This window comes from Physella acuta, unplaced genomic scaffold (assembly GCF_028476545.2).
Source record: "Physella acuta isolate Inbredline_101_S28 unplaced genomic scaffold, ASM2847654v3 ptg001342l, whole genome shotgun sequence".
In the NCBI taxonomy this organism is placed as follows: domain Eukaryota; kingdom Metazoa; phylum Mollusca; class Gastropoda; family Physidae; genus Physella; species Physella acuta.
The window spans coordinates 1-17500 of NW_026732857.1; the positions used below are offsets into that span (position 1 = coordinate 1).

The 17500-nt window shown below is 30.5% G+C and overlaps 1 protein-coding gene across 2 annotated transcripts in view; it reads right to left on the bottom strand.

Moving 5' to 3' along the window:
* Positions 1-1336: 1336 nt before the first annotated feature.
* LOC131958607 (glutamate-rich protein 2) overlaps positions 1337-17500 on the bottom strand; it is a gene marked incomplete at its 3' end in the record, with an annotated part of 23227 nt that continues 7063 nt past the window's right edge. Inside the window, 10 exon segments of one of the 2 annotated variants that reach the window (XM_059323723.1) lie at positions 1337-1415; positions 1674-1745; positions 7301-7358; positions 8213-8411; positions 10122-10158; positions 10398-10441; positions 11346-11459; positions 14453-14507; positions 15947-16014; positions 17157-17265. In XM_059323723.1, coding sequence (XP_059179706.1) covers positions 1337-1415; positions 1674-1745; positions 7301-7358; positions 8213-8411; positions 10122-10158; positions 10398-10441; positions 11346-11459; positions 14453-14507; positions 15947-16014; positions 17157-17224 — 794 coding nt within the window. 2 annotated transcript variants of the gene reach the window in all.

Genomic DNA, 17500 nt, shown 5'->3' on the forward strand with positions numbered 1-17500 from the left:
TATATATATATATATTATATATATATATATATATATAAATATAAATAAATATATATATATAATATATATATATATATATATATTATATATATATATATATATTATATATATATATATATATATAGATATATATATATATATTTATTTATTTATTTATATTTATATATATACATATATTTATATATATATATATATATATATATATATATATATATATATATATATATATATATATATATATATATATATATTTATATACTAGCGTACCCGTCCCGCGCATTGACGTGGGAATAGAAGAAAGTCCGATGAAATATATAAGAAGGGTTTCATCCATGCTTTACCAATCCTATATTCTTAGACACATTGACCTTGTTTTTTAAAAGTGAGTTATTTAAATGTAAACAATGCCTGCGCTTGGATCATAAATATCGGGACACGGGTTTACCTACACTACCGCATGAAAACCTTGAGTGTACATTAATCACTCACCGAAAAAATGAGCTAGAACACACTTGGTGACCGCCCATGTGTCAGGGACGTAGAGGGGTGCTCTCGGGAGCCCCCGATTACACTACCTCAGAATTGGCTTTTGTACCCACTGAACACATTAGAAATGCCTTTGATAAATTATCATGAAGCAATGCCAATTGCAGACTATTTCGAGGACTACTATATTGGCAGACCACAACGTCGAGGTCGGAGACATCCTATTTCCACTTGGTATGTGGAACATGCACACACGTGCAGAAGACCATATGCCAAAAACAAACAACTCAGTTGAAGGCTGGCACAGAAGTTTCCAGTCGAATATGAGATGTTGCCACCCAAATATTTGGAAATTTATTGACTTTATTAAAAAAGAACAATCGCACCAAGAGGTTTATTGTACACAGATAAATTTAGGTCACTGTTTACTAAAACAGAAAAAAAAATATATTGATGGCAGCGCTCGAATCTCACCTTTTGTTAAAAAATTTTATGAGCCCACCATTATAGAGTATTTGCGAGGCATCGCTCACAATCTCTCTTTTTAAAGTTATAATAAAACAGTTTCTTCTAATTTTGGTTCTCATCATCTTTGGTTTTTCCTTACATAAACCTTAATTGGGGGGGTTTTTGTCCAGGATTTTTTTTTACCGGACACCGAATTATTAGGTATTATTATTATTGTGATAAATAAAAGCCAGTTTAGATAAATTCTACAAAATAAGTAACATTAGTTTGGGGAAAAAACCAAGTATCAAAAACGCTTTGGTTTTGTTTCTATTTCAATTTTTATTAATACTTTTACTAATGTATAGGCCAGCTTTCCAAAAATGTGAATCCTAATTATTACCTTGTATCTTCCTCACTATCTGAGTCATCATCTTCATCAGATCCATCACTTTCATGAGACTCTGAAGCTGCTCTTTCATCTGGCATTTGATGTATTTAAAGTTCCATAAGAACAAAAACACGTATTTAGGTTAAAACTAGATGGAATATTAGTTCAGGATAGTACAATGGTCTAAAACTAAAAAAAAAAAACCATAAATTAAGTCCTATGTTTGCTATTAATAAATGAAGTTTGGCAAAAAAGAAAAAGGTAGGAATCAAAACATGTTTTTTAAATATATGCCTCCCATTGTATTTATGAATACCTAATAATTATAAATAAAGATAATTCCACTGACCCAGATTTAACTTTCTTTGAATAAGTGGTAAGAACTGAAGAGCCTCTGGATTCATTGGTTCAAAAAGCATAACTGTATAATAAGAACAAATGAAAACAACATATAAGCATAAAAAGGTGTTGTTTTCAAAAAGCAATGTTAAGTTTTAATTTATTAATCAAGTTAATGTTTGGCATATTTACCAGATTTACTAAATAATATAAAAATATATCCAATAAATAAATAAATAAATAAATATATATATATATATATATATATATATATATATATATATATATATATATATATATATATATATATATATATGTGTGTGTGTGTATGACAGGGCACATGATCTCATGACAAAATTTCCGAGGACAAATAATCTATGGACAAAATATCTGAGGGCAAAATAAGTCATGGCAAAATATTTATAGCATTAAGGATGATTTTAGTCTAATCTAATATTTGTTTAATTGATTGTGATATTGTTGTGTACGTTGTTACACATACTATTGTGATATGTACTAAAATGAATTAATCTAACTTAACAAAGTATGAAAGACTAATTAAACTTCATTTTTTAAATAGCATTTGATTTTAAATGTAACAATTAAAACAAAATTACTCATTGTTCATGACAGGAAAACAAATAAAATGTCGGAAGTTATACCACATTAATGTTCAAAACATGTGAAATATATTTTTGAAACAATGATTGGGTTTTCAGGTTCGTAGTGTAAAACCATGGTTTTTACTGCTTCATCAACACAAATATGATGCTAATGTTTTTTTTTATGGCTGTTGTCCAGCATCAGTGCAGATGCCTTACTATGATGTAACAAAAGAGGCCTTAGCTGGGTAATCATCACTAATACTAATACTACTTTGTTTTCAAGCATTCTACTTGGCTCCACAATAACCATGTGTTGATTAAATAAGCTGTTGTCACATGATCTCTAAGGTGTGACCGAAATATAACTATTGAATTTATATGATAGTTGTTCACAGAGAGCAGATTTTTTCTCCCTGAGGGCCGGTCTCAGCCAACAAAGTGGGCAACAACTTTGCTAAGAACGTTTATTTTTCACAGCAATAGGTGAACGATTCACTTGGATCTCATTTTGTCTACCTTATGTGGTAGGATTGTCTCGTGATCAGCAAGCCCTGCTATGTTGTCTTACAAAAATTTGTTTTAATGTTTGAATAGAGTATTATTAATTGCTATTTCAAACTGTTTATTGTAATATGCCTAATCTGAGTGACATATTATATATATATAGGCCTATATATATATAATATATATATATATATATAATATATAAAGCTCAATTTTGTATGTAACATGTTTGTAAAAAAATGTTTGTCGTGGATACTTTGATGGAGTTAAGTGTTAGATTATTATAGTGCTCATGGTCTAAATTTATGAGTTAAAAATAAATTACTATTGAAAGTGTTGGGAAATATATATATATATATAGATAGATATATATAGATATATATATATTATATATATATATATACACATATGTATATAATATATACATGTGTCTATGGTATATACACACAATATACACATACATATATGAAGACAAGTGCTATTCATTCAACCATTTTCAAAACTTAACAGAATTGTTCTTGATATCAAAACATTAAAGACTACCAGCCACTACTCCATACAAAACCATATTTAATCAAGTCTGTCACTCGATATACTTTTGTCTGCTAAAAAAAACTACTAAGTCTCAGTTTCTTTTTTTTTACAACTTTTTCTGAATATTTTTTTTAAAAAGTAAGCTTAAATGAGTTTTTTTTTAGCAAAATCAACTTATATTATTAAAACAATGAATGCTGAGTGTTTGTTGTATACTAACTATGTGTATTTTATTTGTCCGACACACTGGGTATACTGGAACAGAAGTGAAGGTAAGAATTACATGTTAAATCTAAATAAATAAAAAGCAGCGTGTTTGTCTGTTTGTCTTTTATGCATTACTTCACCTTTCATCCAATCGCCATGAAACTTTGGGAAGTTGTTGAGAATACTCCGGGGGGTGGGGGGTGGGGGTGTATCTGCAGGGAAAAATAATTTCTAATTCACAGGGGTGCACCCTGGCAGGACGTGATTCAAATCTTCTCTTTATCCAGAATATAAAAAGGAAAGTCAATTGCGGTTTAACACCATTCATCTGATCGCCATAAAACTTTGGGGAGTTTATTAGAACATTCTAGGAGAGGTTTCTGCAAAAAAATCTTTTTTTATTTTGCAAGGGCGGCGCCTGGGAGGGTGTAATTTTTTTCAATACACAGTTTGGCGTCCAGAGTTCCAGAGCGGCTATCTTAGCACCTGGCATCCTTCAATCATATGTTTTGCATAGAAGGTAAGGCGCACTACTATATTCGGCGCAACTACTGCCATCTCATCCACATTATTTTCTGGTCAAATCTGCTTTGTATTAAATATTTTTTGCTATTAATAGATATTGTTTTGGTGCAAAGGAACATTGAATAATCTTTAAAGATAGTAATTTTTTGTTGAAATGCAATAACAATTTGTATATAATACTAGCGTGCCCGTCCCTGCACATTGCCGCGGAGCTAGAAGGAAGTCTGACAAAATATTTTAAGAGGGTTTCATCAATGCGTTACCAATCCTATATTCTTAGACGAGTGACCTTGTTTTTTAAAACTGAGTTGTATTTAAATGTAAACAATGCCTGCGCTACATTTATTGGGTCATATTTGTCGGGGCAGGGATTTGCCTACACTACAGCATAAAAGCCTTAAGTGTACTTAAATGACTCAATGTAATAATGAGTGCGCTGCAGTGTTTAAATGGGACAAACTCCGGCAGTGTTTTTTTTAAATTGAGTCTTGCCAACCAGTGGAAAAAAGCTAACACAGTATACAAAGACATAAAATTTAGGCTAGTTAGCCATTTGATAACAAATAGTCATTTTTTTAAAAAGCATTTACTAATGATAATTGAACTTCCTTTTAATTTTTTTTAAAATGCTTAAGTTTAAAATAGCATGTGACACCCAATCTTAAAGGCTATGGAATTGTGTAAGGTTAACCCTTTATTGCATGAATTAATTTTGTGAAAGCTTTTTGAGAAAAATAAAATCTAACAAGGTGGGCTGTGGTGTGTAGAAAGTAGGCCCCTACAAATAATGAGGAAATTATTTTATCAAATAATGTATATTGTGCAAAATGAACAGTATGTAGCAATGTTGCTACATTATGCAACGGTCAGTAAAAATATAGGTAAAAATGGAAAAAATTATTAATCATTTATCTTGGAAATTTATGGAGTAATTATTGATTTTAGTAAAACACTTATTTATACCACATCTGGAGCATAGGAAATGCATTTACAAGATAGTAATTTTTCATTTTTTGCACTTCATAACTATTACCAGTTATATTCCTTAGTCAATCTTTTTATTGTGTTAGTCAATAAGTAACCTCACTTTGCTCAGCAGGACTTCTATCTTATATAATTTGAACTTGTTATTGTTTTAAATGCAAGTGGTTTTCAATTATTCAAACTTGTTGATAGGAAAGAAATTAGATAATATCTATAATGCTGATATATCTGGCTATTATTAGAAAATTGTCCTGTGCAATGAAACCAGAGAATGTCTGTTAGAAGCCAATGGTTTATTTCTGCCATATCAAAGACTTTAAGCTTTATCTGGATTCCTCTGTGCCATGTAGATCTAGAAAATGTGCATCTGTTCACCCACTATATTAACATAGTCTTTATCCATGGTGTGAAATAAAATAATCTTGAACAGCCAAAAGGCCTTGTGCTAAAAACTAAGTTGGTCAATTCCTATTCCTCACAAATAAAGAACATTTGTTTTAGTTTACCACTTGCTAGACTAGCATCTGCTTATAGTATAGATCTAAATGTACATCTTATAAATGTACATATTATGAATGTACATCTTAATCTTATAATTGTACAGCTTATGAATGTAACACTTTTTTGCTCCAAACAGTACCATTATCTTCTCTATATCACTTTCTAAGTGTTCAATTTCAGCTAAAGTAACACCTTCAACATCAAGTAAACCAATAGATGAATAATTAGACATTAGTGACCAAGGAAATATGCAATCTCTATTTCAGACAAAATTCTTCTATTAGAATCTTTACGCATCCTGTGAAAGAAAAATAATGTAAATGTTACTAATACAAACTATGAATTATATCTAGATCTATTTATTTTATCTTCACACATGCACAAATTAAATTATAATTGAAATAAAAATAATGTATCACTTCTACTTTATTATACTAGAGGATTATTATTTCATATGCAAGTGTGTGTCAAATATTGTTTTTCTTCAACAATAAATAATACTAAAATATTTACTATAGTTTTTAGGCTGTAACTTCATGAGACAAATAATCAAATATTACACTAATTTCACTTTCATTTAGATTCTTCTTGAAGTGTACCATCTATTTCAGTCAGAACTGTTCTGCAACAAAATTTACAGCTCGCTCTAGACAAAATGAGATCCTGTAAAAATAAATACAACAATGTCAGCACTAAAACAATCTCTAATCATTCAAAAACTTCATGGTTTTATAAATTAAGCTTTGATTACTATTATAAAAATAAATAAATTACTTCTACCTATAGATATATTATTGTATGTGTAAAAGTATGCAGTAAATAAGTAAAATAAGTATGTAGGCCTATGCCTAATTTTATTATTTTTCTTCAATAATAATTGCTATACTACTTTCTAAGCTTATCTTATCCAAACAATGTCTATATGAATGAATTAGTATGAATACAGAATTATATGTAAGTGATTTTAAGGATCAGCTAGTAAATATTAGTCTAATACTATATTATTATTGTTATACATCATGACACATTTTTTCTTCAATAGTAGCACCACACTGTATCCCCTTTATTATAAGCTAATTATAGTTAAACACTAATTATCTGTATGTATATAGTACTATATAAGTTGCTAAATTAGTATATAATAGCGCAATGCTTGACTATATTACTATTGTTATAGATTTTGACACTATTTTTCTTCTATAATTTACATATTATTATTATAAAAATATAAAGAAAAACAAAACTAAGCTAGTGTTAGAACCATCAGGTGACTAGAGTATACATGCTAGACGTTAGGAACAGTTCAATCAACTACAGAAAAGTCAATATACTTAATAATAATTAAAACTGCTATATACCATAATTGGATATTATCAACACAAATATAACAAAATAGTATACAAACTACTTAATTTTAGGTAAAATTACTCACCTTAGATTGGGACATATTTTCTAGAAGAAAAACACAGCCTGTGAATTTTTATTACTTTCTCAAAAAACACTTCGATCACAGCTGTCCGGCTAGTGTAAACAAACGGAATCAAATTCGAATTTTGTGATACGAAACACATAGATACTCTGTTTCGCCTATGAATTTGGGTCAAAAGGGAACAAGCAGGACCATGGCATATTAAAAACTCAGATTTTAACATTTGTGTAGATTTATTGGGGGTTATTTAACTTTTTAGCAAAATTGATACAATATGAAATGAAGGGTATTAAGTAACAAATAAAAAGTAAAACTCTTTTATTTAAAGTTGTTGTTTTTGTAACTTACTCATTTTGCACAATTTAAAAGAATTTTTGTAGTCTTTTCTCATCAGGCAATCAACAAACTTAAAAATAGAAAATAAATGGTTATAAGCTAAGATAATTTTATAAAGGTCTATCTATCTATTTATCTATCTATATAAAAAGCAATGTATGTGTGTGTGTGTCTTTTATGCATTACTACACCTTTCATCCAATCGCCATAAAGCTTTTGGGAAGTTGTTGAGAATACTCCTGGGGAGGTTTCTGCAGAAAAAAATAAAAATTTGCAGGGGTGTGCCCCGGCATGGCGTAATTTGTTTTTTTTCTCGTTATTTGGTATATAAAAATAAGAGTCAATTGCAGTTTGATGCCGTTCATCTGATCGCCATCAAACTTTGGGGAGTTGATTAAACACTCCCAGGAGAGGCTTATGTAAAAAAATCATTTTTAATTTTGCAAGGCGGCGCCCCAAGATTTTTCTATATATACAGTATATTAAAAAAATGAAATTCAGATGCGATTCCACACCGTTTATCTGGGTGCCATAAAACTTTGGGGAGTTGATGAGAATACTCCCGAGAAGGTTTCTGGTGGGGGGGAGGATTAAATTTTGCTTCGGCAGCCCCTGGCAGGGTGCAATTTGGCGCCCCCATTTTTCCAGTGAGCGCTAAGGCACCTATACGTTTGTTTTAAACAGTGAGTGCATACGCTACTTTTAAAGAGTGTGATGCAATATGAATAAGAAGTAGTATTATAGTGAATCAGGCACGTCCCCGGCTAACCTGGGACTTTTTTTTAACCCCACGGGAATGCGCTGGGATGAGCAAGCTAGTTTTTCTATAAAATATAACTACACAACATAAGAGTTCTAAAGTAAAATATTGAAGCTACTAAAATTTATAATCGCTTTAATGAACCTAATGATTATAGTATATACCTCCATAAGTAGTTCATTTGGAGCTTTCCTTTCTTGTTCCTCAGATTTATCTTCATCACTTTCATCATATTCTTTTTTCTTATCTTCATCTGACTCAATTGACATGCATTTTTTTACATTGATCGAGCTGATGAAATCAAATGTATAATTTTCTTGTTCGTTGACCTCATCTTTTTTCTTAGTTTGTAGATCCTCTTTGCTAATTGAAGTAATGAAAAAATGAAATACAAATTTTTTTTTAAATATGTTACTTTAGAGAATTTTTTTTAAAGTTTCCAAGCCTCTCTAAGAAGTCTATGGTTTATGACAAATGAGGCAGATATCTGGCACACTATAACACCGCGTTTACACTTACAACATGTATACTAGACTTGACCTACTTAAGTGTATACTAAATATGTTTTGTGTATATAGAACATATTCTGAGTCGCAAGGCACAAAACCACGCCCCTTTTTATGTTTTCGGCCAAGTTTTTGTCTTCGCTCACCGAGCTAAAACATTGGACATGTTCTGAATTTTCAGATGAGTGCGCATGCGTCTATGCGTAGTAAGCGCATCCTCTCAGCTGATTGCAAAGCCAAAATATAACTTACATACACACATACTGATCTAGAGCATTTGAGCACACACTTTAAAAATTACATTTTTAAATAATTACTTATTATTTCTTTAATTAAACCTAAACACGTTTTAATTAAACCAGTCTAGTTTGTAACTGAAGAAATAAAAAAATATATTATAAAAATATATTAACCAAACTTATTGATGAAAGTTATTCTTCAATTTTCCTTGACCCATTGTTTGAAATGTATCCACATATTTTCAATGTCTGACTGCTAGAGGAATAAATCTATAGGCCTATCAGAAGTGCTTGTGGGATCACACTAGTGCCGACTATAAAAACAGGCAGATAACAAGTGATAGATTATTTAAATAGGTTTAAAGTCTCAGTAGTGAGTATAGTTATAACTCGATCTCAATATTTGTAATGGTCTTGGCAGATGCAAATTTATCGAAGAAATCGGGCCCTTTAGCAGACAAATATTTAGCCCTGTTCATTCAAATCATACAAGCTGTTTCTGAAGGATATAGACAAGCAAAGAAGTGGCGTATGTTCTAAAACAATATAACTTTTTAAATTTGGAAATTATGAAAAGGTACATCAGTAAGCTAAACTTCTCTCAAGTTACAAAGTATCGTAAACGACATCTAGCTGAGGAAATGACGACAATGGGATTGGGGGTAGGGAGAGGAGGTTAGGTACTGCGTGGTGGGAGTGAGGTAGTAGCAGGTGTGTAATGGCTTAGACCCATGCTATTATACAGAACTAACATTATTTCTAGCTCAGTTGCTGACACGTCAATATAATTTCTTAAATGTTGCACGGTCTCTAATTTTTAGATAATTTATTGTTGAATTGTAGGCACAATGACTACACCTTTTTCCTATAAATAATAAATCTGCGTGACCACTATATCTACGTTGTTTTATTTATTTTTTACTTTGATTACTCTTTCTTTTAATTATCTAGGCTTATATAGCAGATGCTCCAGGTCAAAGGTCATGTTTGTTTTAAAAAATGTTCTATAACATGTTCTGTAAGTGTGAACGCTTAAGTATACATGTTCTGTAAACAAAATGTTTCCAGATAAAAATAACTTTTGGCGGGCTTTGTGTTCTAGAAATGTATAGTATACATGTCGTAAGTGTAAACGCTGTATAAGTGGGGAATGTAAACTTTTAAAAGATTTTTAATACACAGATAATTTTTTAAATAGAAATTGAAGCTTTTGTTCAGATTACAACTGAATACATAAAGTTTTATACTTTTAGTAAATACAAATATCAGAAATCTAATCATGATAATAAAATTTTACAAATGACTAAAAGAAAATGTTTAGGCCCTACCTGTTTATTTTTCTTTTGCCTTGTAAGTCTGTTTGTGCTGGGTATAGTGTGTAGCAAATCAAAATATAGATATAACAATACATATTGTAAGATTGGAAACATTCAATGTCTAATGCCATAAATCCAGAAATGAAATACAAATTTATAAACCATAATTTTTCTTTCTCTTTGTTGAATCTTTTCTCTGTACCATTTATGCCCCATACCCTTTTATTTTATTCTCTTATAATGGATTTTTTTTTGTATACAGGGATCAAATAAACCATTTTAACTGACCTATGTTTGGATCCTTTGTTTGTGGCTGGACGCCAGTTGTACAACTGCTATTAAAAAATGAAAGATATACAAATCATGCAATGATAATCAGTCTGTGTGTACAATTGTTAACTTATTTTCATATATAACTTAAATTAAATTAAGAATTAATTTAAGAAATTAGCCTACTTAAGCTAAAGTAATTAATATTTAAAAATATAAATGTAAATTAAATTTTTTTCAAATTAATTAATTTCTAGCAATTATTATTTCCATGGAAAATAGATAGTAGAGCATGCGACAATTAACCCGCATGTCTTGAGTTAAGGTCTCTGGCTTGAGTGCATAGGAAGTCCCTGAGTCTACCCAACTTTGATTGGTTACTGACTCACATCAGGGAAATTAAAAACTGCAGAGATCACAGAAGCAGGTGAGCCCAGTCTTGAGCCAATAGGATGTCACATTTTTTGTGATTTCCTGTGACTGGAAATAATACTTTATACTCATTCTGATTTCTCAAATAACCATAAGAATTAATTTAACCTGACTCCTCTATCTATCATTTATCATGGGTAGAAACTTGTGAGCAAAATTACTACTACTTCTAAAACATGACCAATTTCTTTCCAACTTTTCACATAGGTCAAGACTCGACAAGGCATTGTGACATAAAATGTAACTTAATTAGATGTTAAGTCACCTTTTAAAAAAATTATAAATGTTTCCATTCTTCAGTATGCAATTCTTTTTTTTATGCAATTCTATTCTATTTGAACATGTTAGTATTAAAAAAAATAAGAAGAAACACATCTATAGCCCAACTGCACTGGAATTGCCATCTCCCCACATGTTATACTTACTCGAGAAATTTTAGGGGAGATAACTCCTGCTTTATTTTTAAAGAAGTAAGTAACAATTTTATTAACAATTGTAGATTATTTGAGCTAAAAATGTGGAAAATCTTAGTACTTTTCTTCTTTACGCCGTACAGCTATCAGAGAAACCTGCTTGGTGGGAGTTAGAGCTCTTGTTGCAAGACAGGAATGTGGTCGAGATAAAACTGAACTTGCACTAGAGGTACTCCTATATTTAATAGAGGAAAATAATAAGTGTTAGTGAAAATTATACAACTATATTAACTAAATAATTTAGAGTCCCTTTTATCTCTAACTGCCTTGTAACATTTATTTTGTTACAAATCTAACTAATCTATGTTAAATACTTGTGTTTATTTTGGGCCCCGATGATCAATAAGCCAAAAAAAATAGAGATGATTAAATTTTGTAAATGGTCAGAATTTTGCTGAATTATTGCCAGATAATGAGCATGAGTGATATGATATAATTAGAAGTTTTGAGACTTCTCTTCTGACAGCACTATGCTCAGTTTTTTTCAAATATTTTCAAATATTTTTACCATGTTTGTTACATGAAAGTAAGTATTAAACAACAAAAAAACGCGTTTGAAAATAATTTCAGTTGTCATAGAAACCCCAAGAAAACCTTCACCTATTTGAATTTTGTGGTACTTTTACAAATACTAAGGCTATTTACTTTCTTGTATACAGGGAGGATTGTAATCAAGCTGTAATCAGTTTTCGCTGTTTTACACCTCTCTACTTTTCATATATGGAACATAAAGGATGCATTGTAATCGTGCAGTATTCTTTTGACTTTTGAACAATTTCCTGTAACTGGATGTGATACATTACTCTGTTTCCGAGTGAACACTTTAACTAGAGTACTATTTGAGTTATGTAAAAGAAATTTCATACATAAGAAAAAGAACTTATACTTAGATTACTTTTATTTCTTAATTCTTCAATAACCGCAAGTGGTACTTAACTATGTTCCTGGTTTCTAAAATAATGACAATGTAAGTACCATTTCAAAACAAAATTTTATACATAGGTAGAAGATTTTATGTTGGTTCTATTAAACTTTTAGTGATTTTAATGGACAGGAAGTGGTACTTTACACTGTTTTATTTCTCAAAAAATATCTTTTCTACTGGACTGATTTATTTCAATTTTTTACTTTCTTGTATATACGAAGTATAGAGAAAGTATTGTAATCGTGCAAAAAAAAAAAAATCGAGATTTTTGTAAATCTCGACGTTTTACACCTCCCTGAGTCGGAAAAACATAGTTTTGCAATCTAGTCCGTATGTCTGTGTGAGTGTGCGTGTGTATGTGTGTGTGTAAACACAATAACTTGAGTACCGTTACAGCTAGGTTGATGAAATTTCATATATAAGTATTATATCAAAATCGTAGATCCGTATAAACTTTTGAGCGATTTCCAATAACCGGAAGCGGAATTTTTTCTACTTTGAATTTTTCAAAAGCCTTTAACTTGAGCACTATTTCAGACAGATAAATGAAATTTCCCATGTAAGTAAAAGTTTAAGTGTTTAAAATGGATTAAAAATCATAACTGTATCCAGAGTTCCCATCCCCTGTTGTTTTATATAAGAATATTCGAGAGTTTAGGGGAGTTTAGGGGAGATCACTCCCGGTTTATTTCTCATAGGTAAAGACTCAGACAATGAACTGTGACATAAAATATTATTTAATTAGATGTTTAATTAAATTTTTGAAAATTAATCAATTTTTTCTTTTCAATGTACTTATATTTATCTCAATAATGCATTGTTTATGTTCATTTTGGTGCAGAATTTTTTTTCTACTAGATTCCATTCTATTTTTAAAAATTATGTATTAAAAAAACATTTCTCTTACACGATTACACTGAAAGTGCCATCCCCCTTACTATTATATAAGAATATACGAGAAAATTTAGGGGAGATCACTCCCACTTTGTTTATTTGTGCACTTAGGCAATCAAATTTACACTGCTTATATTTAAGAATACAATAAAACTTTTGCTCTGACAACTTTTCGATAGAGCCACTGATCAGAATTCTACATCAGAAAATTGCACTCTTTTTAATATGTGAGCGTTTTAAAATTTGCATATTTTTTAACGTAAACTTTTTTTTATGAAAGCCATCCTGATTCTCTTATGAAAAAGTTTTATTCTTACATGAAGGACAAATACAGAAAATATAGTGAGAATTGTATTATTAATAAAAACGAAGAAGGCTTTCAGTGTTAAAAAAACTGTAATATAAGAACAGCTAAAAGTAACAAAAAGAAGGTAACAAAAATAGCTTGTCTGTGTAATTTGTAAAGCCAATTGTAAGCTGTGGGTGTTTCCAAGAAGACGGAAAAATGAATAACAAATACCAGAGAAATCCAGCTTTCTAATGATGTCAAATATGATGATGGATATGTAACTTTTTGTAGAGGGGGTAGCGTGCAAGATTGGGAAAAAAATTATTATATTTTAATAAATGGGTAAAAAAATTGTAATTTTAAAAAAATGTCCTTACTTATGTTATTTTCTTAATACAAAAATGGACAAAGTATCCAAAAGTGCAAGAAACCCATTTTGACTAAATCAGAATTTTGGAGAATTGACCAAATCTGCCATTTATCTACATTTTGGCTGTTGGCCTATTGTGATCTTTTAGAATCTAATATATAAAGTTCAATTATGTATGATTGTTTGTAAAAAATAGCCAAAATTAATATTGAAGGTGTTGTAAAACACCTTTCATTTTTAAACTTATAATAATAATTGTTGGTATGTTCATCAAACAAAATTTTAAAAAATGTATCAACTTTCACAAAACTTGTGTCTGAAAATTATTTACATTTAATCCTTTAGCATTCATTACCTCCCCGGGGTAGACTGTGAGCACTTTGCATTTATGTTTGCGTTTGAGTTTTCTTTGTGTTTGGGTTGGGTTTGCATTTGGATTTGGTTTGTTTTCGTTTTCTTTGTCATTTGCATTTTCTTTGTGTTTGTGGTTGGGTTTGTGTTTGAATGTGTTTGCGTTATGTTTGCATTTTTTTGTGTTTTGGTTGGGGTGGGCAATACCGGGTATATGCTGATTACTAAACACGCATGTCATGGTCTTTTACAGATAGGTTTTTCACAGAGGCCACTGCAGGGCCTGGCTGGGACGGCTAGTTTAATTATAAACATTAACTTAAACATTTGGCAACATACAATGGTCTTGAGGAAGTATCTGATGATGAGCATCTTGAGTTCAATGAATCTTTATCTGAAAAAAATTTAAATACTTTTGTCAAAGCCTAAGATATATTATTTACTGATTAAATTTTTTAATAATAAAAAATTCTTATCTTATAGTATTTCCCCAGCTACATAAATTGTCTAATTCTCTTAGTTTAATCTCAAGTTACAACATTGTATTTATTTAATTAATATACTTTAATTTGGAATTTTCTACTTTAACCATGTTTGTTAAAACTGGGTTTTAGGCTTATCAATTAAGCTATTGCGGATAGAACATTGAGTAAGAATTTTTACTATGGGATTATAAACATAATGTTAATTAACAGGACAAATGTCAAGAAAAAGTTACAACAAAATCAGCTATGTGTGAAGTCATCATGGAGCGTAGAAGGGAGGAGGGGGGGGGGGGGGGGGGGGGGGGGAAGAAGGTCCAAAAAATTTCACCTGCGATTGATTGGAGTGGTTTGGGGTCCATGAGACAGTAAGCACTTAGTTTAATATCAGTATATCTATCTTACAACATAATCAAAACTTTTAACCTTAAACAGAATTTACACTTTTAAACAGCAGAGCCTGTATTTAAAAAACAACAGGTTTAGTAGGTAATTAAAACAGTTCCCAGAAAAATGTGGTGAACAGAAAAAAAGTCACAGGAAAGTAAAAAACAGAAAAAAGTCAAATTTCTCTAGAAAAAAAAGTCACAGAAAAAAGTCACAAAGAAAAAATTGTTAAGTTTTGGGAGTTTATTGTTGTGGGTTGTGTTTTTGTTTTAGCATATTTATAAACCTTAAAATTTAAAAGCATTATGGTTTATAACAATAATAAGTAAAAATAATATATGGTAATTTACGCAGAAACATCAAATTTTGTTACGTATCTAGTTAATTACCCGGTAGAAGAATTTAAAATATTATACTGTATATTGTATAATTGATAATTATCAGTCTAAGCAATGTCATTACTAGGTATAAAATGAGTGAACTTAATAGATTTATTAACAAGTAGTATCAATAAAGCTGTATACTGTATACAAGTTGAAGCATAGTCATTAGATCTTCATGATACTATAAATACTGTCTGAAAGCATTGTCAGTGTAAAACTCAGCAATCTTAATTGCAGAGCTTATCTTATCTAAAGAGGTTAAAGGTTATAAATCTGAATTTGACATTCAATAAGTTTAAAAACTACTTTTCTGCAGTGTTTCTTCCCCCCCCCCCCAACGAAAAGGAATCTTTATAGAAAATATATATTTTATCAGTACCCTCCCCCCTACTCCCCCCCCCCCCCACCGAAAATATCAAGTGCACCCCCCCCCCACCCCCACCCTGGGGAGAAAAAAGTGGAAGAAACACTGCCTTTCTCCCTACCTGCTTTTTTTTTAGAATTAGACATTTAAATTCTTTAAATTCTCTGCTTTTAATCAAGATAGATTTTTTAAAAATGTAAATATAAAAAGCACAAACCATCTCCTTGTATTACTTCAAGACTTCCAGACTGTTTTACATATCTTCGAACAACTGTTTTTATTAACCTTCAGATAGATAAAAATAAATTTTTGATTTTAGAAATTCATTTTACACTAATTTGCTGTTAACCTAAAAAAATCCACAAAATGTGCTGTATTTTTTCAACCCAGAGTAATAAAGTAAATTCATTTTCAATCTATATGGAAAAGGTTTCTACTGGTACCAACTTTTACTATTACATCTAAAAAAAATCTGTGATTATTTTAGTACTTTTAGTGTATTTATAGCTTGTTATTATGGTTTTCAAACTTGTTTTTTCTCTACTTTTAGTAACTAAAAGTGTGAAATAAAATAATCAAGCTATAAAAAGAATTAGTTTCACCCTTAATTAAGATTACATATTCCAGACTAAAAATATTTGCTTTAAACCTAATCAAAATATAGAGAAAAATAAAAAAACTAGCGTGCCCATCCATGTGTTGCCACAGTGTCAGAAGAATGTATGACATAATATTTTAAGAGGGTTTCATCATTGCATTACCAATCCTATATTCTCAGACATGGTGACCTTGTTTTCTCAAACTGAGTTATTTATAATACGTTAACAATGCCTTTGCTGTATTTCTTGGATCATATTTTTCGGGGCATGGGTTTACCTACAATACCTCCCAGCATGCTCCAGGGCATGGTGTATCTATCTCACTGTTTAAAACAAACATAGGCACAATAGCGCTCACAGGAAAGACAGGGGCACCAAATTGCACCATGCCGCGAGCTTTCCGTGCGAAATTATGAGTATTCATGAGTATTCTAATCACCTTCCCAAAGTTTCCTGGCACTCGGGTGAAAGGTGTTGAACTGCATACGACTTTTATGTTTTTTTATATAACGTATATAGTGAAAAATCGCACCTTCCCGAGGTGCCGCCCCTACGAATTTTTTTTTTTTTTTTTTTTTTTGGTGCAGAAACCAGCCCAGGAGTATTCTCAACAACTTCCTAAAGTTTCATGGCAATCGGATGACAGGTGTAGTAAAGGATAAAAGACACACACACATACAGAGCGTTTTATATATATAGAAGATTAATTGCCCCAAACTAGCACCCATCTCTGCTTCATGATTTGTAAACAACAATGTGATCTTAAGAAAAAAAACTGTTTTGTGTTAAATTAATTCATAAACAATAATGATAATCAAAAATATTTACTTGGAAGAGTTGGATGAATTAATATTTTCTCCAGATTCATAACACAATTGTTGTTTTTTCACTTCCATCTTTTTCTCAATTCATTGATCACTCTTGTTTATTAACTGCACTTTAAAAATAAATTAGAATTATGGTGTGTGTTTTTTTATTAGTGCAAACGACATTGATAATATAATTTTTTAAAGGCTTAGGATTTACGGACTAGGTGTTAGGCATTAGGGTTTTGTTAAATGTTATGGATAGTCTTAGAACATAATTAAATATTTTTTATCTGTGCAGATATGAAGAATTTTAACTGAATTAATTAATTATCGTTTGACATATAGATCTACTTTGTTTTGGTT